At 37.7% G+C, this 26,039-nt stretch overlaps 1 protein-coding gene across 1 annotated transcript in view; it reads right to left on the bottom strand.

The window, feature by feature from the left end:
• The window catches only part of ADGRA3 (adhesion G protein-coupled receptor A3), a 130,282-nt gene that overhangs the window by 32,928 nt on the left and 71,315 nt on the right, over positions 1-26,039 (bottom strand). Inside the window, exons 7-12 of the mRNA XM_003898540.3 lie at positions 24,168-24,381; positions 19,455-19,619; positions 17,177-17,378; positions 16,045-16,200; positions 4,285-4,446; positions 1,128-1,331 (exon numbers count right to left, since the gene is read on the bottom strand). Coding sequence (XP_003898589.1) covers positions 1,128-1,331; positions 4,285-4,446; positions 16,045-16,200; positions 17,177-17,378; positions 19,455-19,619; positions 24,168-24,381 — 1,103 coding nt within the window. The remainder of the gene's footprint in view (positions 1-1,127; positions 1,332-4,284; positions 4,447-16,044; positions 16,201-17,176; positions 17,379-19,454; positions 19,620-24,167; positions 24,382-26,039) is intronic.

Genomic DNA, 26,039 nt, shown 5'->3' with positions numbered 1-26,039 from the left:
TCATAGTATGTTTGTGGTTTTTGTTTTGTTTTGTTTTTCCTAATATAAGACACAATAAGGAAAGCTGAGCAGGTCCAAAGGAGTGTGGCACCGTGCATCAAATACTCCCTTAGCACCAATATGAACAGGCAAATCTTGCCAATTTTCCTCTGAGTATAGGGTATCAAGTAAATATATTATTATCAGACATTTTGACCTAGTTGAGATTTTCTTGGGCAGTTGGGATTTTCTAAATTTAGCAAATTGGCTCTCTTTCATGGTGGTCACCAAGAAAAAGTATACAAAAATACACTAATTCGTTCATTCATTCAATATTTATTGAGTGCTCACACTAAACTGGAACACCTGACACCTGTTGGATCAGTTATTATGCAGCCATTAAAATGACCGGAATATTGTTTGTGACATTATTCAGGGACAAGACAGAAATAAGGGACTGTGAGACTGAAAACCCCAGAGAATACAATTACACATGCCCACAGAAAGGCACGCGAAAAAAATTAAGTTCCATTAGGATGCTGGAGCTGTGCCTCCTCTATTTGCTTCAATATGGTGTAGTCAAATATACCTAAACCCCCAATTTTAAAAATCAGCAAAAATGCTCTCATTTTGCTTGCTTCAATGAAACTTTTTTTTAAAGATATATGACATATTTGTATTTTCTGCCAAAAACTTTGATATACAGCTTGCCTGATTAAACGCCTGGCCTCGGGGTTGACTTCTCCACTAGGCTTGGCAGGCACAGGGCCAAAGGTTCATGATACTTTTAGGGGCCCATGAAAACATATTGTTGTCTTAAAATCAGGAGCGAAAAAAATAAACTTAGAAGTTGAATAAAATATTTTAATATGTAATAGGATATCTGCATTTATACCACTGCAGTTACAAAATGTAATTTTTGATATTTTTATGGAGGGAGAGGGAATCAAAGGCCAAAACGCCTAGGGCCCATGGAAGTCGTAATGCAGTTCTTCCTGGTTACAGTTTTCTTTAAAATAATAGAAAAAGCAATAATACCTACCTCCCTGCAAAAAAGTCTTCTAATAAGGTTATTTTGCAAAGCAGAACATTCGGAGCACTCTACTTTAACTGTAAATAGTCTTAAATGATTGCAGAAGGTAACATACCTTTAGTGCCAGACTCGAAAATGTATTTGAAACATTGCACTTAAAGCTCAGCTGCTTATCCAGGTTTCCGTCTGGATCCCGCCTCCCATAATCCGAAAGTCCTGTACGATCAGAGGCTGCCACTTTCTGGAACACGGTACAGGTCATCCCCGTGAAGCCAGTAGCCTTGATGACATAAGCTTCCAGAGCAATATTGGGTGAATACTTCAAAAGTCAATCAAACAGGAGTTATGAATGATTTATAGCACAAAGGAAAAGCACTTTCAAAGACTTTTCAAACACAAAACACTATGCATTAGCCAAACCAGAAAGCCCAGGTTCTTCCTAAACAAAATCTCTGTGTAGGTAACTGGCAGGAAAAAAAAAAAAAAAAAAAGACCTTGGAATGAAAAGGATGTCCTAAAATGAAAAGGAGACCAAACAAGAGGAAAAGAAGTCATGAAGTACGGAAGATCAGGTCTAAGAAGTCAATTAAAAATAATTTAAGGAGCACTTTGAAGGAAACGATAAGCTAAAAATGGAAGCATCCTGAAAAAAAAAATGCAGCTAGAGAAATCCGTGGACCCTCTAAATGCTCATGTTACAGGAAGGATGATAGCTAAATATTAGAGATTGGGAAAAGCACTCGACACATCTGGCCATATTCACTTTTTCCTTTTACAGGAAGATCATTAACTCTTTGCATTAAGTTTCACCGATAAAAGCTTTACACAGACTCTCTCCAAAGCTGTTTCTTCAGAAAAGGAAGAGAGATCTGTTAGTTTAAATAGTAGGAAATGAACAGATTTAAAAAGCAAATTAGCCTTGTCAACATGGTGAAACTCCATCTCTACTAAAAATACAAAAAATTAGCTGGGTGTAGTGACACACGCCTGTAGTTCTAGCTACTCAGGAGGCTGCGGGAAGAGAATTGCTTGAACTCGGGAGGCAGAGTTTGCAGTTAGCCGAGATTGTGCCACTGCGCTCCAGCCTGGACAACAGAGCAAGACTCAGTCTCCAAAAAAAAAAGCAAATTAGGTCGGAAAAATCATCTGAAAAATATGGCACCTAACCTAGAGTTGTAAAGGAATTCAGGAATAAGAATGAACCAAGGGGAACCACCAAAACATACGACCTGTCAATACAGACAGCCACCAGGCCCACTCGCCGGAGGACAGAGTGGGCGTGAGAAGTGACAAGGAGCCACACCTTCACATCCAGCAGGGTGACAGGATTCAGTGATTTAGTGTAAATTCTAGGGACAACATGGCGTCTCCCTCCTTTAAGGATGATTAAGTATATGCCTATCCCACAGGCAAGGCACCATTCTAAGTACCACATATAGATGTCTTTTTCTTTAAAGCATGAAACTTTGGTGCACGATGCTTACAATCTATTAATTGTAATCTAATAATAATCTATAAATTTAAAAATATAAAAAATAAAGTAGAATTTGGAAAGTCCTATGCATGTGACAGAAAATAATTAGGGGTTCCCAAACTTTTCAAGCATAAAGAATCTTTGTATTAGTTTTTGCCTCACGATGTAAACATAGTGAAAAGTCTTAATTCAACTTATTTGTTAATCATGTGTATTCCAATTTTTTACTAGTCAAAGACACATGTAAACCACCACCAGACCTTCTGACAAGCAGCAGTCATCATGCCCAACACATGAAACCTTGGTTGAAAGAAAGAAATCTGTCATTTTGAGGCACCTGTGAAGCCGTATCATTTTACTTATTATAAGTAGATGTATCATCTCCCGGAACTTTGTTTACACGTTGAGATGGTATGCAAATTCCTACTATGACCTTTATTGTACCCTTGGGTTCCCAGAAAAACTAATGCAGTTCAGAGAAAGGGGGGGAAGTTCTTCCAGCTGATTAATAAGGATGGTTAAAGGATGAGATTTAAAATGGATCTAAATGGCCGAGGTGGACATAAATATGACAAGCTAGTCTCAACTGAGGTCATGAATCTGAGAGGGAAACTCCACTGATTTACGTTACAAACACAGTGACCCAGCCGGGCACGGTGACTCACACCTGTAATCCCGGCATTTCCGGGAGGCCGAGGCGGGTGGATAGCTTGAGGTCAGGAGTTCAAGATCAGCCTGGCCAACATAATGAAACCCCGTCTCTACTAAAAACACAAAAATTAGCCAGACATAGTGGTGCTCGCCTGTAATCCCAGCTATTTGGGAGACTAAGGCATGATAACTGCTTGAACATGGGAGGCAGAGGCTGCACTGAGCCAACATCCCACCACTGCCCTCCAGCCCGGGTGACAGAGCAAGACTCCATCACCAAAAATAAAAATATTTAAAAAAAAAAAAAAAACAGTAATAAAAAACAAAGACAGTAGCCATGCTGAGGCTCCATTGAGCAAAGGGAGCAATAAACTTAATTGAGCAAAGGGAGCAATAAAACATGGTAACATCAAAAAAAGGTCTCAGAAATCAACAGGAAAATAGTAATCTTGAACTGTGTAAAATCGCAGGAGGAAGTGTAGAATATTCTACACTACGTCAGCCCACTAAAATAATTAGGAAATGAAAATCAAGGACCAGATCAAAGGGAATATCACATTATTTACTGTATTCACCACCTTTTTAGGACGAAAAAGTAAGTAGTATACAAAGAAATTTACAACAGTTCAATTTAGCGTAAGTAATGCTTAATACTATGTAACTGAGTGATCATTATTTATTAATAACCCATTACCCCCAAGAGTAGGATTGACTGAAAATGCCAATAGCTTCACAAATGTTGGAGGGCATCCCAGTTCTCTTCTGAGATTGAAACCTGGGCAAACAATCAGACATTCTCTCAAAATATCCTTCAGGGCCCAGAACAGAGTATTAGCTCAGATGGACCATGGATACGTGCCAGCAGGCCAATACAATAGTGTTCTTATTTTCTATTGCAGAAACAGTTTCAGTGGATTAGATGGTGATAAACATTCAAACTGCAGATTAAGAAAGTATTTTCCAGTTCCCAAGAAAACATTACTCGAAAACAAAATTAACTCATAAAATGTTTTAGGGAAGAAATTCTGTATAATCAGCAGTGAGAGAAAATATTCACCCCATAATAGAGAAGAGACCCATCTCTTTCGGGTGAGAGCTGTGTGAAATGCACTATTTCCTCAGGAGTCTATGATAATGTTACACTTACTGTTGAATAAACATGAGCTCCACCGGCTAGCCGGTAGGTCGCAATGCGCTGGAGACACTGCACAATCCTACTGCAGGCTTTAGCTTCCCTCTGCGCCAGCCACAGGACACGCTCATCAGCCAACATGATGTTACTTGCAATGTCAACCATCACGTCACCTAGCTAGCAGGGGTTCACGAGAAAAAAGAAAGATCTTTAAAACCACCATGAACTATTTCGTAGAATCAAAATCCTAATGAGACAGTGAGATTGGCCTTCAGACTCAAATTCCACATGAGAACCCAACAGGCACTTTACTTGTTTCTCATGAAAACATCTTCAGATATGAACAGTTCATTCAAGTATAGCCATTTAGTAATACTTAGCGCAAAAGAGCATAGTAAGTGGCCACTACATCACTGGTGGAAAGACTGCCAGGTGGTATCTCGAATGGAGGAAAAGAAAGGCAATTAGATTAATTAAAGGGAAGGAAAGGAAGTCACACAATACCAGAATAAAAAGATCTTGACTGTTCATCTAGAAAACCATTTATAAACACTTCCTTTTCGTGCATGCATTAGCTTAAATCAAACTATTATTATTAAGAAATACACACTGCCAGCCAGGTGTGGTGGCTCACACCTGTAATCCCAGCACTTTGGGAGGCCGAAGCGGGCGGATCATTTGAGGTCAAGAGTTCGAGATCATCCTAACCAACATGGTGAAACCCCATCTCTACCAAAAATACAAAAAAAATTAGCTGGGCATGGTGGCCCATGCCTGTAGTCTCAGCTACTCGGGAGGCCGAGGCAGGAGAATCGCTTGAAGCTGGGAGGCAGAGGTTGCAGTGAGCTGAGATCGTGCCACTATACTCTAGCGTAGGTGACAGAGTGAGAGAAAGAAAGCGAAGAAAGGAAAGAAAGGAAAGGAAGGAAGGAAGGAAGGAAGGAAGGAAGGAAGGAAGGAAGGAAAGGGAAAGAGAGAAAGAGAGAGAGAAAGAAAGAGAGAAAGAGAGAGAGAAAGAGAGAGAGAGAGAAAGAAAGAGAAAAAAGAAAGACTGCCCACCTCTTTAGTCTGCACATGTTCAACATTCTAGGGATGCTCAGCTACTGCTACGTCCTTGTATGTGTTGTATAATCTCACCCCCATCCCCTTGCACATGCGGTTTCCTACACCTTGAATGAACTGCGTCTTCCCTTTCTCCCAACTCAATGAACGCTTTTAAGATCCAATACAATAAAATAAATGCACTCTTCCACTGTTCATTTTACTTGTTTCATTTATCAGACTTTTATTTGCTCACTTCGTAACTTACAAATGAAACACCTGTCAGGCAAAGCCACTGAAAAGTCAACTGACTATTGTTTACTATAACTTGTACGTCTCACCTGAGAGAAATAAATTGAACCGTCCAGGGCTAATGAGACGTACTGGTGTCAAGAGGATTTTGTATTGAACAAAACGTTCACTAGAGGGAGATGTGCAGCAGAAAGAACAACAAAAACATTCCAGAGGTAGGATCACAGAATTTGCAAGCTGGCTGGGTCCCTAATCAAGAAGTAAGCATTAAAAGGCATTAAGCCCCAGTGCAAAGCCAGAAAGCCAGAGCTGTCTTAACAGATGTCTTTTGATCATCCCAGAAGATCTCCGTTGAAATTTCAATCCCATTTGCATCCAATACACTTCACACGATGTATAATTATGGGGGCTGAATAGGGTTTGGAAGAAGTTCAGTCCATCCCACCCTGGTTCACTTTACAAAAAAGTCAGGCCTTTGGAAATCCACCAGATCTCAATCCTGGAACCATGGGATGAGGCAACCACAGTAAAGACATAGATGATAACAGGACTTCAAATGTTGACCATGAGTACCTAGCCTGAACACTTCACCTCTTGGTATCTCCGCTTCCTTTATTCATAAGTATGGATAATAATAGTCCTATCTTTCTGAATGTTGTGGAGATTAAGTTCCAATAATAAACACAAGGTTCCTAAAACCGTGCCTGGCACATGGCAAGCACTCAAAAAATGTTGGCGCTTTTACTGTTTTAATCCCGAAATTGGCCTCTCTTTTAAGAAGATAGACTCTAGAAGTAGTAGGAGGGCTGTCTTTGTATGTCTGTGTTCACATAAAAACAGGACCAATGCATCCAACTAAACTGCCACTTGACCTTCTGTAAAGTACCACTTTCTCCCAGCTTGATCCTATTAAAATAAGTTTTCTGACTTTTTACTGCCCTTACCATAATGTATCACAATGTTTTCCTTATTTTACTTCCAATGTAAACATCCTGAGGGTAGAGAAAACAAAATGTCTTATATTTATATCCTTATTCACTAGTACAACAGCTGATGGAGAAGCCAACAGTTATCAATGTCCATGTATTCGATATGTATCAATATTCATTTTAAACGTTCATGATTACTGTTCACTGACTATTTATTGAGGGCCAATGTGAGCCAGACACTGTCTGAAGCAACAGGGATACAACAGCAAAAGAAAGAAACAAGTTCTATCTTCAACCTTACAGTCTGGTGAAGGAAATGCAAAACAAGCATATAAATCCATTTTTAAAAAGTGATTTAGACTGTGGTAACTGCTATGAAGGAAATGTGCAGAGGAATACAGGATATAGAGTAATGAAATTTAATCCAAACACCTATTTTAATGAACTAATACATTCTCAAGGGGTACTTCCCCCAAAACCGAAGATATTAACATGACAAACTGACAAATAATTAAGAAGAGCCTGTAATCAAGCTTTGCAGAATCCTCAGTTGGTTCATTTGATATGATTCATTGGAACATTAGCATCCTAGTGCATCTTCTTACTAACAAACAGGTACGGGAGTGAATGTCATTCTACTTCTGGAGTTATAAAGAAGGGTACTGACTCTTCCTATTCAGTTACTGAATCTGTCAATCTGCCATTTATACAGATGCTAGACTAATAATCCAAAGTCTTAATGGGAATTCACAGTAGTTGGAATAACTTAGTTAAGATTTTGTCTATTATTCTAACTTACTGTCATTTGAAGATTTTACATAAAAATGAAAGAGGTAAAAGAGATAACATGGTGAAATACACTTTATGGCTATCAAAAATATTAATCAAATTCCCACTGGACGCAAAACTTTAAAATACACAAAAATATTGATTTTTATTCTAAGGCATCACTGAAATATAGGCAGTGTTTACAGATTAGCAAAGTTACAACTAAACTTACTAATACTTCCTTGAAGTTTTAAATGTAGGAATTTTATGGGGACCTGACATGAGATCTGATGAGTACATTATCTCTCTTGAAAAAGTCATCATTATTACATGATCAAAGAACTACTGCTATGTCCCGCTAGATAATGCCAGTAATACAGAAATTAACTTCTGTTAGTAAAAAAAACAAATACCTCTAAGAAGGTACAGGGCTAACAACAGCAATTGCTTTAGTTGAGAACAAGCTATGTTTCTCATTATTTCACTCCAAATGGCTAAGAATGGAGGAAAGGGATTTGTTGCCAAAACATTCCCTAGAGCAGATAATCAGAAAATGTTATATGCTTCTGTAGCTTGGTTACAGAAGTAGCTCTGAATCTGTCCCAGTGGCAAAAAGTGACACAAAAGGGGTAACAAGGCATGAAAAATTACACTGGATTAAAAAAAGTATTCCTGAAATCTGACACACAAAGCTCATTTAAAAACTGCAACCAGTATAAGGATAATGCATCAGATTTCTCCTTGGCCTCATTCCCTGAAGGCCACTCCAGCCACAAAAGGGTCAGAAGGACTCTTCCACCTGCTCTTGCACCTGTCACACTAAAGTGGGAGGACCAACCAAAAACATGAGCGAATGGACTTTATCAAAGATAAAATGGGGAAGAAACAAATGCACCACATTAATGGCAATGAAAGTGCTCAATGTCAAATGTTGTAAGAGACAGGATACTTCATGTTCTTAATATACAAATGGCTTGGAAGTTTTATCAAAATTAGGTCAAAAACATCTGTTAATTTAGTAAATTTCTGATGTTATATTAATATACAAGATAATACACAAACTAAACTTGATGATATTTAATGTACAGTCTCTAACACCGAAGACATAATATCTATGTGCCTTGGAGTTAAATACTCCTGGGTTGAGATCTCAAGTCTGTCACTTACAAGTTTAGAGGTCCCTGAGCAAATCAGCCTCTGTGAGACTCAGTTTACTATCTGTAAAATGGGACCAAGAACTCTAAAAGTGCTCAGAACATCTCATTCCACAGTAAAATAAGAAAGAAAGAAAAAAAAAAAGCAAAAGACAAATATCTTCACATACCCAGTAAAAATATACATTAAGCAATTCATGGAGTTTTTGAGAAAGGCCAAGTGATCTGGCCCTCCCATATTTACATTTTCAATCACTGAGCAGCAAAGGAACACTTTTGTTCATTCTAATAACCAGAAAAGCAAGGATTAACAGACACATGCATAGGTGGAGCAATGGTTTTGGAGATGACAAACAGAGGAACCTACATCACCATCATTGCAGCAGCTGATCCTATTAAGCTCAAGTAGTCTTCATGATGTTCTCCTGGTTCCAAATTAAGTATACTATTGGGATCACACCTATTTCAAGGTATGTTATTACACTGATTAATGATGGAACTGTTGTATTCTGAAAGTCAAGTGTATTTAAAAGTGTATTTGTCACTCTTAACTCACATCTGGCCTTACGTGCCACGGGATACCTCTGCAGGCTTCTCAGCAGGTTGCTTAGGTAAGCATTTGCTATTCAACAAGAGTCTGACTGTGATCATCATCAGGGTTATGGCAAAGGTTAAAGCTCTGATTTTACTGAGGTATAGGAGTAAAGAGAATGATGAGGATGAGGGTAACAGTGGAGGAACTGAAGAAATGGGTGGAAGGGGAAAAGAGGTCGAGAAGAATATTGCATGGCAGGAGTTCTCAGATCTTGTAATAATCATAATTCTTCAGGACCGATGATGTGTCTACCATCAGGTCTCATGCTCGAGCCTCATAAAGTCCACACATTCAAAACTTAAAAAAAAAAAAACTGAACCAAAAATTTAGTTGTAATTGTGCTAATCTGTAAATATCTCATATATTAAAAGATAAAATATCCCCAAATACTGATTCTACCCTAAGGTGTTACTGAAATATATGAGATTACAAAGGCGTATGTGCATTTCCTTTTCTAGAAGTACAGAGGACTCAGTACTCTGGAGAACTCCCCAGCAGAAAGTGAAAAATGCTGAAAGGAAAACAGTTATCTTTCTAAATGCATCACTAAGAAGTAGGAAAATAGAGCCTCCTCTAAAACCCAGTCGCCAAAGAACAGCAGAAATCTGAAGAGCTCTGAGGTTGAATTCTGATGACCACAAGGTATGTTTTGACTTCCACACAGAGCCTAGGCCATGCCAACACAGGGTACCAGAAGAAGACCCCCAGTTACAAAGCTAGAAAATCAAAGGACACCACCTGCAGCATCAGGTCTACCCAGCAACCACTCAGCTTCATGGAAGCAGAGAGCCAGGAAATGTGCCTGTCTTGACCTGGGCAAGAGATAGAAGGAGGTAAAAAAAATTATTCTTTGACAATTTGGAAACACAAGTTGACCTTGAAACGGGTCCTTTATACTACTTTTGTGTTCTTAAAAACCTCAATCTAAGAATTAAGTTTAAAGTGAGCCCCCCTACTCTGGCACTTGGCGGAAGCAAGCAAATATCACAGTTAAGGATACATTAGACTTTTCTCATTAATGCCCCCAATCAACCAACACTTAGTGATATGGTTTGGCTGTGTCACCACCAAAATTTCATCCTGAATTGTAACTCCCACAATTCCCATATGTTATGAGAGGGACCCCGTGGGAGGTAACTGAATCATGGGGGCGGGTCTTTGTCATGCTGTTCTTGTGACAGTAAGTCTTACAATATCTGATGGTATTATAAAGAGAAGCTTCCCTGCACAAGCTCTCTCTTTGCCTGCCACCACCCACATAACGCGTGACTCACTCCTCCATGCCTTCTGCCATGATTGTAAGGCCTCTCCAGCCTTGTGAAACTGCAAGTCCACTAAACCACTTTTTCTTCCCAGTCTCAGGTATGTCTTTATTAGTAGCACGAACATGGACTAACACAGTAAATTGGTACCAATAGAGTGGGGCGATGCTGAAAAGATACTCAAAAATGTGGAAGCAACTTTGGAACTGGGTAACAAGTAGAGGTTGGAACAGTTTGATAGCTCAGAAGAAGACAGGAAAATCTGGGAAACTTCGGAACTTCCTAGAGGCTAGTAGGTCCAGGCTGAGGTGGTCTGAGATGGAGATGAGGAACTTGTTGGGAACTAGAGCAAAGGTGACTCTTGTTTTGTCACAGCAAAGAGACTGGCAGCATTTTGCCCCTGCCCTAGAGATTTGTGGAACTTTGAACTTGAGAGAGATGATTTAGGGTATCTGGCAGAAGAAATTTCTAAGCAGCAAAACATTCAAGAAGTGACTTGGGTGCTGTAAAAGGCATTCTGTTTTAGAAGGGAAGCAGAGCATAGAAGTTTGGAAAATTTGCACCTTGACAATGCGATAGAAAAGAAAATCCCATTTTCCAAGGAGAAATTCCAGCAGGCTGCAGAAATTTGCGTAAGTAACAAGGAGCTGAATGTTAATCCCCAAGACAATGGTGAAATGTCTCTAGGGCATGTCAGAGGTCTTCATGGCAGCCTCTCCCACCACAGGCCTGGAGGCCTCGGAGAAAAAAATGGTTTCACAGGCTGGGCCCTGGGTCCATGTGCTGCGTGCAGTCTAGCGACTTGGTGTCCCGCATCCCAGCTGCTCCAGCCATGACTAAAAGGGGCCAAGGTACAGCTTAGGCTGTTGCTTCACAGGGTGCAAGCCCCAAGCTGTGGCAGCTTCCACATAGTGTTGAGATTGTGGGTGCACAGAAGTCAAGAACTGAGGTTTGGAAACCTTCGCCTAGATTTCAGAGGATGTACAGAAATTCCTAAATGTCAGGGAGAAGTTTGCAGCAGGGGTAGGGCTCTCATGGAGAACCTCTGCTAGGGCAGCGCAGAAGGGAAATGTGGGGTCGGAGTGCCCAGATAAGAGTCCCTACTGGGGCATCAACTAGTGGAGCTGTGAGAAAAGGGCCACCATCCTCCAGACCCCAGAACGATAGATCCACCAACAACTTGCACTGTGCACCTGGGAAAGCCACAGACACTCAACACCAGCCTATGAAAGCAGCCAAGAGGGAAGCTGTGCCCTGCAAAGCCACAGCGGCAGAGCTGCCCAAGACCATGGGAACCCACCTCTTGCATCAGTGTGACCTGGATGTGAGAAATGGAGTCAAAGGAGATCATTTTGGAGCTTTAAGATTTGACTGCTCCACTGTCATGTGAGTAAGTCCCACAAGATCTGATGGTTTTATAAGGGGGTTTATAAGGGGTTTCCCTTTTCACTTGGCTCTCATTCTCTCTTTGCCTGCTGCCATGTAAGACATGACTTTGCTCCTCCTTTGCCTTCTGCCATGATTGTGAGGCCTCCCCAGATGCGCTGAACTGTGAGTCAATTAAACCTCTTTTCTTTATAAATTACTCACTCTCAGGTATGTCATTACTAGCAGTGTGAAAACTAACACAATGGGTAAATAATTGTCTTGTTTTTTTAATCTTTCTTAAATATGTGTATGGCTCATACTTATTTCAATGTTTAATATTAGAATGTCTGGGGTCTTTATTTAGAAGTTTGGTGATATTTTTTTGACCAGAAATTATCTCTAGGGATTTTATAAGTCTTATTTACGTCAATTAGCATATGGCCAATTTGGTTTCATTATATATCATTTCACTTAAAGTTGCAGTTTCTAAGAACCTATAGATGACCGTAAGTGAGGGCTTGCTGTGTTGAACACCGTCGAAGCCAAGCAGAAGTATAGCATAGGTATTAATGATAATATTCTCCTATACTTTTCAATTTTCCACGAAAAAGTTCTTAAAAAGTTAACTCCCCCCCAACCTAAAAAAAAAAAATTAAAGCAACAATAGAAAATGGAGATGCTACAGGGGTTCTCAAAGCCAGTGTCAAAGTCATGCTGCCTGAAACATCACCTGAAACTGACTAGAAATTCAAATTCTCTGAACCCACTTAGACCTGCTGAAATGGCAACTGGGAATGGCAGGGAGGGGGAGCTCAGGCAGCAATCTCTGCGTATAATAAATCCAGCAGGTGATTCTGATGTGTGGTCAAGTTTTAGGAATAATGTCCTGGAAAAGCTTAATAATACAGAAAAGTCTGGCAAGTAAGATCAAGGAAAAAAAAGAATACCAAAGAATCATAACCGTCAATACAGAAGCAATGACACTTTAAAATCAATGAAAGAGCCATACATTTGTAAAAATCTATATAAAAACTAGTGTAAAGCGCATATTGCACTCACATATTTTAAAACAAGAGACAGTAAGCGTGCCAGAAAGCGTCACCAGATCTAATCTTTATATTTAACTTTCCCATCTTATAAAATGAATACGCATACTGTTTTCATAAGAAAAATCACTTTAGTAAATACATAACAGACACTTCTGTTGCCTGACAGACAACCTTTAACTGTTTTTAAAAGGATCCACTAAATACATCACTTAGATCTGGTAGTTTGATAGCTTTTAATGCCTATCCTGAGACAACAAAGTGCCAACTTGTGTTGTCCAGGCTCAATCACAGATTAAGAAGCAATTCCCCCACAATACTTTAGCTTTGAAATCACCCATAAAAGAATAACTTTCAGTCATAACACAAAAATCAATTTAATTAATTATTTCTCTAAGCTAGGTGCATTTTAGGATAACTTGGCATAATTTTATGCTGTGGTAATTAACTTAAAATGAAGCCCTTAAGCCTCCTAATTTTTTTTCACTGCTCTAATAAATGGTGAAAGCTATGGTCTGTGGCTCAAATTGCCAGAGAACTGTATGTCAGTCACTGCATCACATGCAATATTATTACATTTATATCTCAATTATTCAATCCTGAATATTTTCCTGTTTCTTGTGCTGACAGTTAATAAGTTGCCATCACTTGCTCCCAAAGATAATTGTAACTTTTCCATCCTATGTTAACCAGTAAAAGTGACAGCAATCTTCTTCACAATACATTTTTACAGAACTAACTGATGCACTCGTGATTGTTTAAAAGGACTTCCTTCTTAGCTTCTGACATCAGAAAAATGTTGTATTTCATAACCTAATAAAATTATATCCAAGCTTTGCAACTATTTTGCTAAATTGTTCACCTGTATTTGTGCACATATACTTTTCAAATTATACAGAGAAAACAGCATCCCAATTTGAAAAATGAAGAATAAGCCCATGGTTAATTAATAACAAAATGAAACCATGTCTACTTCCAGTTCAATACGATGTTTCCACCTAAGAACCCGTCAGCACAGCTGACTATTCTTCCACACGCTGGCAAACAGTTCAACATACACCTCTGGACACCACGTTGCTCATGTTGAGAGGTGAGCAAAACAGGGTCACATCATAAACATGTATTCTTCAGTGGCGAATGTTCTTCCATGTCCACATTCCAAATGTCATTACAATTATTCTAGTAACTAGAAACATCCCGCTCCCAGAAATGGCTGCTAATCCTGTGGGCAGCTAACCTGTCATCTTAAGCAACAATGGAGCACAATATTAATCACAGAGCCAGAATCCAAATGGCCTCTCCCAGTACAAGGAAAATTCACTGCAGGAAAGTGGGCTGTGCCCTGGAGACACAGCAAGTATCAGGAGCAGTTATTAGAAAATCATGGTCCCTGAAGTTCAGAAAACAAATGAAATGTTATCCGGTTGACAAGTGAGGTGGCCTATCTGCCTAAGTCCTGTTTATATACAATATATGTATTTTCCTTCCTTTAATAACTACATCCTATCAAGTAAAGTGCCTAATGCAGTAGGGCCACAGTTCCAAAAACCTATTACCAGAATGCAAGATACCAATTCTTATATATATTATATATAAGATCTTATATATATCTTATATTGTATATAAGAATATATCTATATTAGATATATAGATGTATAATATGTAGATATCTATCTTATATATCTAATATAGATATATAAATATATGGTATATAAGACTATATCTATACTAGATATATAAATATATAACATACATATATATTAGATATATCTAATACATATTAGATATATCTAAATATATATTATATAATATATTCGAATATATATGTGATATATAAGTCTGTATATATGTGATATAAAAATATATCAGAATGATTTAGGAAAACAAGGCTTATTATTTACATTTTAGCAATATTAATGGATCTGAGAAATTCTACATAAAGAAATATGCAGGTTTTGTTTAGCCCAGTGTTTCCCCACAGTTGTGTACAGAGCACTTCTAGAAATGCAAGTCAGGGCCACATTGTATGAGAAGGTGAATGTGATGCTATAGAAAACTCTTATGGATGAGTCAGGGATCTTGGGTTCTGTTTTCAGGCCTGCCCTAACCTAAGCGTGGGCTTCAGTTTACCACTTGCTTGAGGTTCCCTCTACCTCTATAATTCACTTCTTTATAAGTGATTATATCACAAAAGAAATTGTACATATAAAGTTCTCATGAAGCTTTAAACATAAAGCTTAAGAACACAATAATTCTGCCCCTTGAAAATTATTCAAAACATTAATTTGCTGCTCATTCATTCTGTAAACTGTCAGGCATCTGAGCCCAAGCTAAGCCATTGTATCCCCTGTGACCTGCACATATATGACCAGATGGCCAGAAGCAAGTGAAGAATCACAAAAGAGGTGAAAATGGCCTGTTCCTTCCTTAACTGATGACATTCCACCACAAAAGAAGTGAAAATGGCCGGTCCCTGCCTTAACTGATGACATTACCTTGTGAAATTCCTTCTCCTGGCTCATCCTGGCTCAAAAGCTCCCCCACTGAGCACCTTGTGACCCCCACCCCTGCCCGCCAGAGAACCACTCCCCTTTGACTGTAATTTTCTTTAACCTACTCAAATCTTATAAAACGGCCCAGGCCCCCCCCCCCATCTCCCTTTGCTGACTCTCTTTTCGGACTCAGCCGGCCTACACCCAGGTGATTAAAAAGCTTTATTGCTCACCCAAAGCCTGTTTGGTGGTCTCTTCACAGGGACACAAGTGAAATAAACTGTGCTTGTCAATTTTTTCCTCTAAAAAATATCATGTGGACAAGCATATCATGGTTTCAATGTGGTCCCGTCAGATTAAAATACGCCACTTTTAGAATTCACTGCATTTTTAAAACTTATATATTCCAATCATTTTGAATTTCAAAAAAGTGCCTAAACATCCTCTCATTTCTCTAGGACACTACAAGGACAATTAAAAGGAATTTACTACAAGATCTGGGTGACTAAAACTCCCATTACAAAAGATGAGCGCAAGGGTGTGTGGAGAAGAGAAATCCAGCAGGCTGAGCTAAGCAGCCCTGCCTAAGCCACAACGTGGAGGCAGAACACTGCTTTCTCACCAGCGACCTCTGCTATATCTCTGGACCTTAACATCCAAGAACTGAGAGCTCACCTCTCCCGGTCCCAGTAACAAACAGGTCATTATAAGAGAAGAGGCAGAAGTATCACAAAATTCTGGAAATTTAAAAGCGTGCTTTTAGTTCAAATATGACAAACATAAACAGGCCTTAAAATAAACAGATTGAACTCTGTCACACTACCAATTGTTGACACTGTGTGCTACACATCTGAATTTAGAAAAGTACCTCTTTTGATTTTTCCTCTTTGGTAAATCTTCCAAATTTTTCAATCATTTCTGCCACAAATATAACATCCATTTTGTCAGAGAAGTTGGCTGCTTCCACAGTGTAAGCCAGTAACTGTCGAGCTGTTGCCACGGCATTGGTAAGATTGAGAGGCATCTACATTTCAAAGGCAAAAATGATCAACAAAATGGTCATTAGCAAAATGATCAACACAATCCTGACATTTTAACTCTGCATTTCAAAACAGCAATGAATTAAATAACTTTATTATTTACTCATCATGGCCTTCTTAAAATGCTTTACAAATCTAAGAAAACTGCAATTTTAATGGAAACTCACTGGAGGGAAATTTTCTCAAGCTTGGAATGAAATACAATAATACATAAAAATACATGAGGTTAACATGTTGCACCATCTCTCTCTTCTCTGCCTATCCAAATTCTACACATACCTCAATCCCAATTGCTTAATAAAGCCTTTCCTGAGAATTCCTGCTGGGAGTGATCAGTACCTCCCTTGGAACTCCTACTGCATAAGAGTCCCAACTACTTATTTGGCACTTACCTTTTTTTGCCATGCACTGCCAGTAATGTTTTACATTTGTTTATCTACTGACTCTAACACTGACTTAGCACCTAACATTGCAAAAGGATTTTTACCAGGTGCTAAGGGGCAAAAGAAAATACGTTACACAAAAGCCATCTTCCACTTGCTTAGAGTCTGGTAAGGTTTAAAAAGATGCATAGAAGCAAAGATAACAAAAAGCACGTGAGTAGTTCAAGTATTCTAAGCGATTGCTTTCAACAAAGTGATTATAAAAGGAATCCAAGAGGTGAATTTCAATGTGAATTCGAAGGATGGTTAGGATTCTGTCTGGTGGATACAGATTTAAAAAGATATTCAAAGAAAGGCACAAAGGGAGATGGTGACTGGAAAGGAAGGATTCCGTAGAGGGCCTTGACTAGTGGTTAAGACAGACCTGATCCTGAAGACAGTTAAGTCAACTAAAGTAAAAACACCAAATCCTTATGTTTTGCCTAGTATTTAAAAAAAAAAAAAAAAACCTTATGTATTTGGTGTGAATACCATGTTTTCTCCACAACCCAAGTAAACTTGAAGACTTTCTAGTTACCTGATTAAACATATAAAGAACTCTAGTGACATCATTTGCATATTGGCAGCGAGAATAATCATCATCTGCCCAAAAGCCACCTCTATCACATCTGCGCCAAGCTTTTCTCTCATCCTGTGGGTTGCCGGGATATATCCCACTGCCATGGGTGTTCCGCGTACACTGCAGATAGGCAGTAATGCCCGCCAACGTTCTAGGCCATCTAGAGATGAAGACAAAATAGTACAAGAAACTCTAAATGACACAGGTACATCAAGAATAATAATAGCAGAGAAAAAAATCAAAGATGAGAACATGTCATGTCAATACAACCCTGACAAGGGTCATCAAAACTGGGCTGGGAGAAACCTTTGTTATTTGAGCTCTATGTCTCCAAGACTGAGAATGAAATTCAACATGTTTAATACAGGTTACCGTTGATGCTTATCACAGGAACCACTACATTACAGTATTAGTCACACCAAAATAGAATTCATTTCAAAAATCACATAAATATATCAAGCAACACTAAACTAAAACTTATTAATGCAGTGGGTATTTAATTGCATAGTATCTTAAGGAGTGTTCAAAGATAATTCATTGATCTATAAACATTTAATTGCTCTATTTTTTAAAATGTAAAGCAATCAAAACTATGAGAAAATAGAAAATCTACCATAAATAGTAAATATCATACTAGGATTATTTGATAAAAGATGTTAAATATAACAAAATTACCAAATATCATATATTTCACTTAAAAGCATGTATTCTAAATAATATTATAGATCAATACTTAATTTACATAAAAGACTTATCCATTGGCAATAATAAATGTTGATTTCCATATATTGATGTCAAGAATCATTTTTATAAGAAGAGCAATGGCGAACTAGCTGAGACAAAGATGTTATTATTGCTTCTTTGCTTTGGATTTAAAAGATTAACACCAAAGGATTTTCCCACCCTTGAAACACTGAGGTTACAGGCAGGAGGTGACAACTGAACCCATCAGAGACAATGCAAACTGGGTAATAAACGATCTTTCTGCTGCTTCAAAGAATAACATATTTCCCTTTGTTTATATCAACTATAAACTCATTTTTTAAATCCCTGAACATAAATAAGATCAAGTAAATAAGATATTTAAAGATGTTTCAAAGCACCTTTGAAAGTAAAGAGAGTTTAAGGTAAAAGCTGTCGTCTCTTGCAAATCCTAAACTGTCTACTAAAATAAATAAATAAATAACTCCCTTTGCTTACATTAACAGAGCTCAACAAACCCCACCTGGGATTCCATGGCTCCCCAAATTTCAGGCTACCCAACAGCTTTCATTTCCCAAAGTCCTTCTTGCTTGATTTCCAGACGAACTGAACAAGGGGAGAAAATCAGATATGTGTTTCTTCTAATTATGATGCCTACTGAACCGCCAGTACTGAAAAGTACCTGAGCAATATAAAACCTTCCAAGGTTCATCTATAAAAGGGCCATTGCGGAGCGGGGAGGAGGGGTGAACACAGAAAATACTTTACTTAACCTGTTTGAATTTTGTACTCTTTTACCAGAATATCTCAAATGTTACCCTAAGGCAATGGCTCTTATACAACAAAACCATTTGTTAAAAATGACTCTGCTTTCAGAGATTCTTAAATCAACAGGTCTGAGATAAAGTTCAAGCACCCCTTTTGTTCCTCTCCATAAGTGATTCTGAAATCATTATTGTCAGGCCTCTGAGTCCAAGTCAGGCCATCGCATCCCCTGTGACTTGCACATACATGCCCAAATGGCCTGAAGTAACTGAAGAATCACAAAAGAAGTACGAATGCCTTAACTGATGACATTCCACCACAAAAGAAGTGAAAATGGCCGGTCCTTGCCTTAAGCGATGACATTACCTTGTGAAATTCCTTTTCCTGGCTCAATCTGGCTCACAAATGTCCCCCACTGAGCACCTTGTAACCCCCACTCCTGCCCGTCAGAGAACAACCCCCCTTCGACTATAATTTTCCTTTATCTACCCAAATCCTATAAAACGGCCCCACCCTTATCTCCCTTCGCTGACTCTTTTCGGACTCAGACCGCCTGCACCCAGGTGATTAAAAAGCTTTATTGCTCACACGAAGCCTGTGTGGTGGTCTCTTCACATGGACGCACATGACAATTATTCTAAAGGGTAGTCCTCAGACATGCACAGTTCTCAAACTTTGTTACTCAGGATAGGAAACCAATAATGTGTCTTAGACAACAGAAGGATCTGGGGCAAATGAAACTTTTCCCAGTATTTTCCACGACACTGACCTGAAATCACCTTTGTTGTTTACCACCCTCTCTGGAGGACAGTACTGTGCAGAACTCTCCAACACCACAATATCCACAGTCCTCGTATTATTCCCACGTTTGGTCTGGACGTGACAGCCCCAATTTCCAGTAGATCCAGCCTGAATATTAGAAATGGTTAGGGCACTGCATAAAGAAAGATTTTAAAAAGAGAGAAAACAGAATTAGGCAAAAAAGGAGACAATAAGGGGTCTCGATCATTCACTTAGCAAATAGTGTTGAATGCATATTGTGAGGTAAGCACTTGCTACATAAAAATGAATTTAAAAAATGACTCCTTCCTTTAAATCTTTCAATGTCGAGGCAAAAAAGGAAAGAGATCTTTAAAATACATGATCAGGGCAGTAAGAGACATATGAATCAAATGCAATGCTATACGATGCATGAGAATTCTCCTTGCAGAAACAGGGAGAGCAGAACACTTTACAGAACAGGAATGGCAAGCAATCCCAGCACTCTGGGTGGCAAGAGTTCAAGACCAGCCTGGCCTTCAAGATCAGCCTGGCGAAACCCCATCTACACTAAAAATATTGTAAAAAGTTAGCCAGGTGTTGTGGCGCACGCTTGTAATCCCAGCTGCTTGGGAGGCTGAGTGAGGCTGGAGGATGGCTTGAACCCAGGAGCCAGAGGTTACAGTGAGCCAAGAGACCACCACTGCACTCCAGCCTGGGTGACAGAGCAAGTCTCTGTCTCACAAAAAAAAAAAAAAAAATAGGAATGGCAAGCCCAGAGGCAGAAACATCGTCGTACATTCTTTAGCAAAACTTGAAGAAGTTTCCAAGTCACATCTCCCTTTTCACAGATTCTGAAGAAAATATTCAAACATGAAAAAAGATTATTGCCATGCGCGGTGGCTCACTCCTGTGATCCCAGCAGTTTGGGAGGCCAAGGCAGGCAGATCACGCGGTCGGGAGATCGAGACCATCCTGGCTAACACGGTGAAACCCCATCATTACTAAAAATACAAAAAATAAGCTGGGCATTGTGGCGGGCGCCTATAGTCTCAGCTACTGGGGGGACTGAGGCAGGAGAATGGCGTGAACCCGGGAGGTAGAGTTTGCAGTGAGCCGAGATTGCGCCACTGCACTCCAGCCCGTGCAACAGAGTGAGACTCTGTAAAAAAAAAAAAAAAAAAAAAAAAAAGAAGATTATGATTTTACATAATTAAGAAAATGTTTAAGGTAAAATATAAAGGGTTACACTAGAAACAAACCAACTACCTCTCTAAAAAGATTTAGTAAATTACCAATTAATACTTTCACAAAAGGTTTCCATGTTAAGGTATATTTCAATTCATAAAACAGCTGTATTTCTAAATAGCTGTCAGTAAATCCAATTTCCAAGATGAAATCATAATTCTCTTATATAAAACCTATTAATTAAGGAGCAAATGTCAGAGCCTTCAATTAATCTTTATTTCCCCCACAGGACCCAGTATGCATTGCTGTTATGTAGACACAAATGATAAGAAATAATTAGACAGAAAGTATGTATCATTTTAATTAACTTACAAAATTATGTCTTGAAGTACATACACATTTGTCCAGTCTCCTAAATCATTGATGGCTACAGCAAACTGTTCTAATAAAGGCTCAAGACACTTTTATATTATGAATCATCAAAGATAATGTTCATTGTCTTTACTAAGTTAAAAAAATAAACACACTGTAATTAATATTTTTAAAATAGAGTGACACAAAAAAGAGTTTGACATTAAATTTAACTTTGTCCAACATTCTACTTTATAAGGCTTTACTGAACTAGGAAGAAGTATATTCTGGCAATGAAAATCATTCCTTAATCCAGAAGTTCCCAAACACTGTCTTACTTCACAGAACCTTCACTGACATGGTAACTTTTACATGGTGCCCCCCTTCTCAGCTCAAAAAAATACCTATGGTGGTTTCTATTACTAAATTAAATCCCCAAAATGTCTATCTATATTCAAATACTTTAGTAGCCGTTTGAAAAAAGTAATACACACAAATTTGAAATAAAATTTTTATTGTCTTCTTAAATAACCACAACTACTTCTTAATGAAATATGTGTGCCTGTTGGACACTCCAAAATTAATCTAACCTCAGACTTGGACCAGAGAGTGATGCTCATTTCTTGTTCTACAATGACTTTTACACACAGTACTTGCTTTGTACCACAGTAACTGTCCAAAGTCCAGCATCCCAAAGTATGACACTATAACGGAGTGTTTCTAGTTTTCTTACTACATTTTTCCCCTTCAATCTCCAAATCTATAAATGTTTCCTGGATAACTTTTAGCAATACTTTTAATGTCTAAAACCAATCACTGGAATAAAATTTTCAGGAATCCTCAAGGCAGCAAATTTGGAGATTTAAAAGAAAGAAGTAGCTTCAATTTCAACTCTTAAGAAAAATGCTGTTTCTTACTGATGAAGAATCAAAGACATGGGGAGATCAATGAAAAATCAATAGAAATCTCAGATTAACCAATACAATAACCACATATTTCTTTTTATTATTATTATTCTGGGGCAAAATCTAGGTAAAGAACTGTCTCGGTCTTCACATGAAAGATTTTCACATTAGTCCAATGTCCCTACCAAAAAAAATGTTAGGCTAACTTGCTATCCTTAGAATTAACTTTTTTTTGCATTGCTATACATAATTTAAATTTAAGCATGACTTGCAGAAATAGACTTATACAGTAAATCTACTTACTTTATAGTCAAATAATTTAGAGTTCTAAATTAATCAAAGCTCTTTTACATTGAAAATGGTTCTACTTTTAAAACTTTACTGTTGAATTATACATCAATTATTGTCTGTTTATACAATAAACTGCTTAGTGTACAATGTGGTGAATTCTGACATATGTATAGGCATGTGAAATTATCACTACAGTAAAACTAGTGTAACAATATATCATTTCCAACGATTAATCTTATCCCCTAATAAGCGAATTCTGCTTCCAGTAATCACTGAGTAGCTCATATTAAATCACCCTTTCCACAGCTAACAATTATATGTCCCTGACAAATTATAAAATTACAATCATTTGAACACATGAAGATTGATCAAAAGCAGGCAATAACAGAAGAGGAGTTGCTATGAAAAACAAGGGCTTTTGGCACTGGGAAGTAACTAGGAGAATTTTTTTTTAATGGCTTTTGCCCAAGGGTAGGCCTCACTCCAATAGAAACTTACAATCTTATTAACTTAAAAAATCAGAAGACAGAGGTAGAAAGAAGTCAGGCTGGAAGCCCAAACTACTATGTATAAAATGCACCAAGGTCTCTTACTGATCCTGAACTACAGTTGCAGGTAGGGCAGAAACCAAGACTTTAGCTTCTGCCTACCAGAGCGGACAAAGCTAGGAGTTAGTTCAGCCAAGCTAACTGCCTGACCAAACAAAAGTTAGCTCTCTTCAGGGGAATACAACAGAATCCAGAGTCAGAGGTCAGCAGACTTTCTCTTCCATGGCCAGACAGTAAATATTTCAGGCTTTGCTGGCTACGAAGCAATACTAAGAATATTATGTAGGTAATTATGTAACCATCTGAAATGTAACCATTTCAAATATAAATAACATTCTTAGTTTATGGGCTCAGCAGGCCAGATTTGGTTCATAGGCTATACTTTGCCAACCTCTCCTCCACAGCAATTCATTCATAATGTTGAGTCTATAACCCAAAACTGTCAGACACATAAACAATATTTTTTTAAAAAGAAGAAAATATGAACCATATTTAACAGCAAAGCAGCCAGTAGCAATAACCACAAGATGGCCCACATGTTGGAATTAGCAGGAAAGGATTTAAAAGCATCTACTCTAAATGTTATAAGATATAAATAACAATGTGCTTCTAGTAGACATGAAATCTCAAGAAAAATTATAAAATAGCCGACTGCGTAAGTCTTGAATCTCAACTCAGAGAACCCCTGAGATTTGAATTTCAACTCAGAACCTTTAGTTTTTTCAGTAATATTTCATAGCACTCCTACGAGTTTGCTGTGATGTTACCCTAGGAGGCCCTGGCAGAGAGTTTGACAACTGTAGCTCTACTGAAATAAAAATATAAGCCAAATTCTAGGTAGGTGGAAAGAAAGAAAGTGAGCAGAAAACTCAATGTCTATAGGTAAAAATTTTACCAAAGTAAAATATCTGGTAAGTGATAATATCTTATATATTCTTAGTCTATTATACTTTATAAAGTTCATTTGAATTATTTTGGTATTCACACCAATCATGAGGTTGATAGTTCAGAGGTTATATTCTTTGAAACTAGTAGGTAGAGAAGGTAAGTACCTTAAAATATTGTATCAGTCAATATTTTGACTAGAGTCAATATCAGGTGGTTACTAAAAGAGAAAATATAAGTTTAGCAGCAGGAAATAGTTGGAAATTAGGTTTAGCACTAAAAGTTTACATTTTTCCTCCAAAAACTTTTAAAAAGTCTCCAATTTCTGAAGTTTCTCTTTGAAATTAAGCCTTTTCTTTAAAAACTGGATGAAAAGATGGCTATTTAATTTTAGAAGATGAATAAGAACTAGGAAAAGGAAATGCCAGATGTTTGCATTTTTAAATACAAGAAGATGAAATATTAATTCAAATTCCACTAAACATTGCAACTCCAAAAGGATAAATAAAATATACAAGCATAATTCTTCATTTAAAAAAAAAAAAAAAAGTTTACCTTGCAATCAAGGAGCAGTTGTGAATCATGTTCTTTTCAACAAAAATACCTTGCGATTCATCAGTTTCAACTATTCTCCCGTCCTGATACCACAACACTTGCATGTCCTGATCAATATACGAAGCCATGCACTGGAAAGGAAGGCTGTCTCCTTCAAACACAACTTGGCGATGAGATGGAGTCATGTAGAAAGATGGCAATTCAAGCGGAGGGTCTAGAGACAGTCAAAGATTCAGGAAACAAATATTATTTCCAAACGCCATAATTAAAAGTTACAGAAATTCTAGGTAAAATTATAAAAACAGAACAACAAATATTCCTCAGTAACCAGCATGCTAATGCTAACATCAACCAGGCTGCTACTGAGTTTAGTGATAACAGACAAAAACGAAATTTAAAAGAAACAATTTCATACTCAGTTCTGACATTTAGAGTTATTCCTCTTCAGTGGCATCACAAGAGTATCAGATGATTACAGAAATGAACTAAAAGAACAAGCTGTGCTCTAGAAAATGGCATCAGTGATAAGTAAATGCTGATATTTACAACTTTAAAATACACTTTGGAGACTACATGACCTTTGATTACAACACAGGTTTTTGGCTGTAAAACTAATGCATCTTCATTGCAGAAAAATCAGAACATTTAACGAAAACAGGAAAAAACAGTATTTTAAGATTCTATATACTGTAAACAGTTTTTAATCAGATTTTTCCTTTCAGTCAGAAAAATAAAATATTTTAAATATATGTACAAAATTGTACACAAATGACATTGATTCATTAAAAGACTTTTAAATATGTAGTCCATTTTTCTAACACGACAATTCTACTTTTATCAGTAGTGTATCTTAAAGAATAGAAAATATGCAAAAATGCATACAAAGAAATTAGTCCTTCCATTATTTATGAAGCAAGAAACTATTAATGTGCTAAATATGCTGTAACAGAGAAGTTGTTAACTATGGTTTCATCTATACAATGGGTTGATATGCATCTATTTTAAATAAGAAAATATGTTTACATTAATTCAAATTTAAAAAGGTTATAAAATATCATTAGAGTATAACGATATTTTTGTTAAAAAAATAGAAAAAAGTCATAGAAGATGATACAAAAAGGTCTTAACACTAGCTATCTTTCAGTCATGAACATAAACATGGTCTTTGTTTCTCTGCCTTTATTTTCTTTGCACAAATCTTAATTTTCATTCAGTGAGCGTATTTTACTTGTGATACAACAACAATAATAAAGAGAAAAGGAAAAAAAATATGATACATTATTTCCAAACAAAGACTAAACTGGGACCTCCCCCCACCATTTTAGGACTGTTTTTGTTTTATGGGGTTGTGTGTGTATGTGTGGTTTTTTGTGTATTTTTCATTTAACAACGTGGCAAATATGTTATTTCCCTCATTTCCTCAGATATTCTTCAAAATCATGGTTTTCAATAGTTGCATTTACTGAATGGGTATGTCACAAGTAATTAAACCAATCCCCTATTTTTGAGAATTTAAGATATGCTTATACACAGAGTCTGAAGATTTACATACAAAGCTGATCATTTACTAAGAATTAACTGTAAGATAGAGAATTACTAGATCTAACTGTATCCATTTTTTGTTTTTTTTTTTTTCTTTTTGAGATGGAGTTTCACTTTTTTCACCCATGCTGGAGTGCAATGGCGCGAGCTTCGCTCACTGAAACCTCCACCTCCAGGGTTTAAGCAATTCTCCTGCCTCAGCCTCCCAAGTAGCTGGGACTACAGTCGCCTGCCACCATGCTCAGCTAATTTTTGTAGTTTTAGTAGAGACAGGGTTTCACCATGTTGTCCAAGCTAGTCTCAAACTCCTGACTTCAGGTGATCTGCTGG

The sequence above is a fragment of the Papio anubis genome, chromosome 3 (genome assembly GCF_008728515.1).
Source record: "Papio anubis isolate 15944 chromosome 3, Panubis1.0, whole genome shotgun sequence".
Lineage (NCBI taxonomy): Eukaryota > Metazoa > Chordata > Mammalia > Primates > Cercopithecidae > Papio > Papio anubis.
Note: the sequence above shows the minus strand (reverse complement) of the source record. Positions and strands in the feature narration are given on the sequence as shown.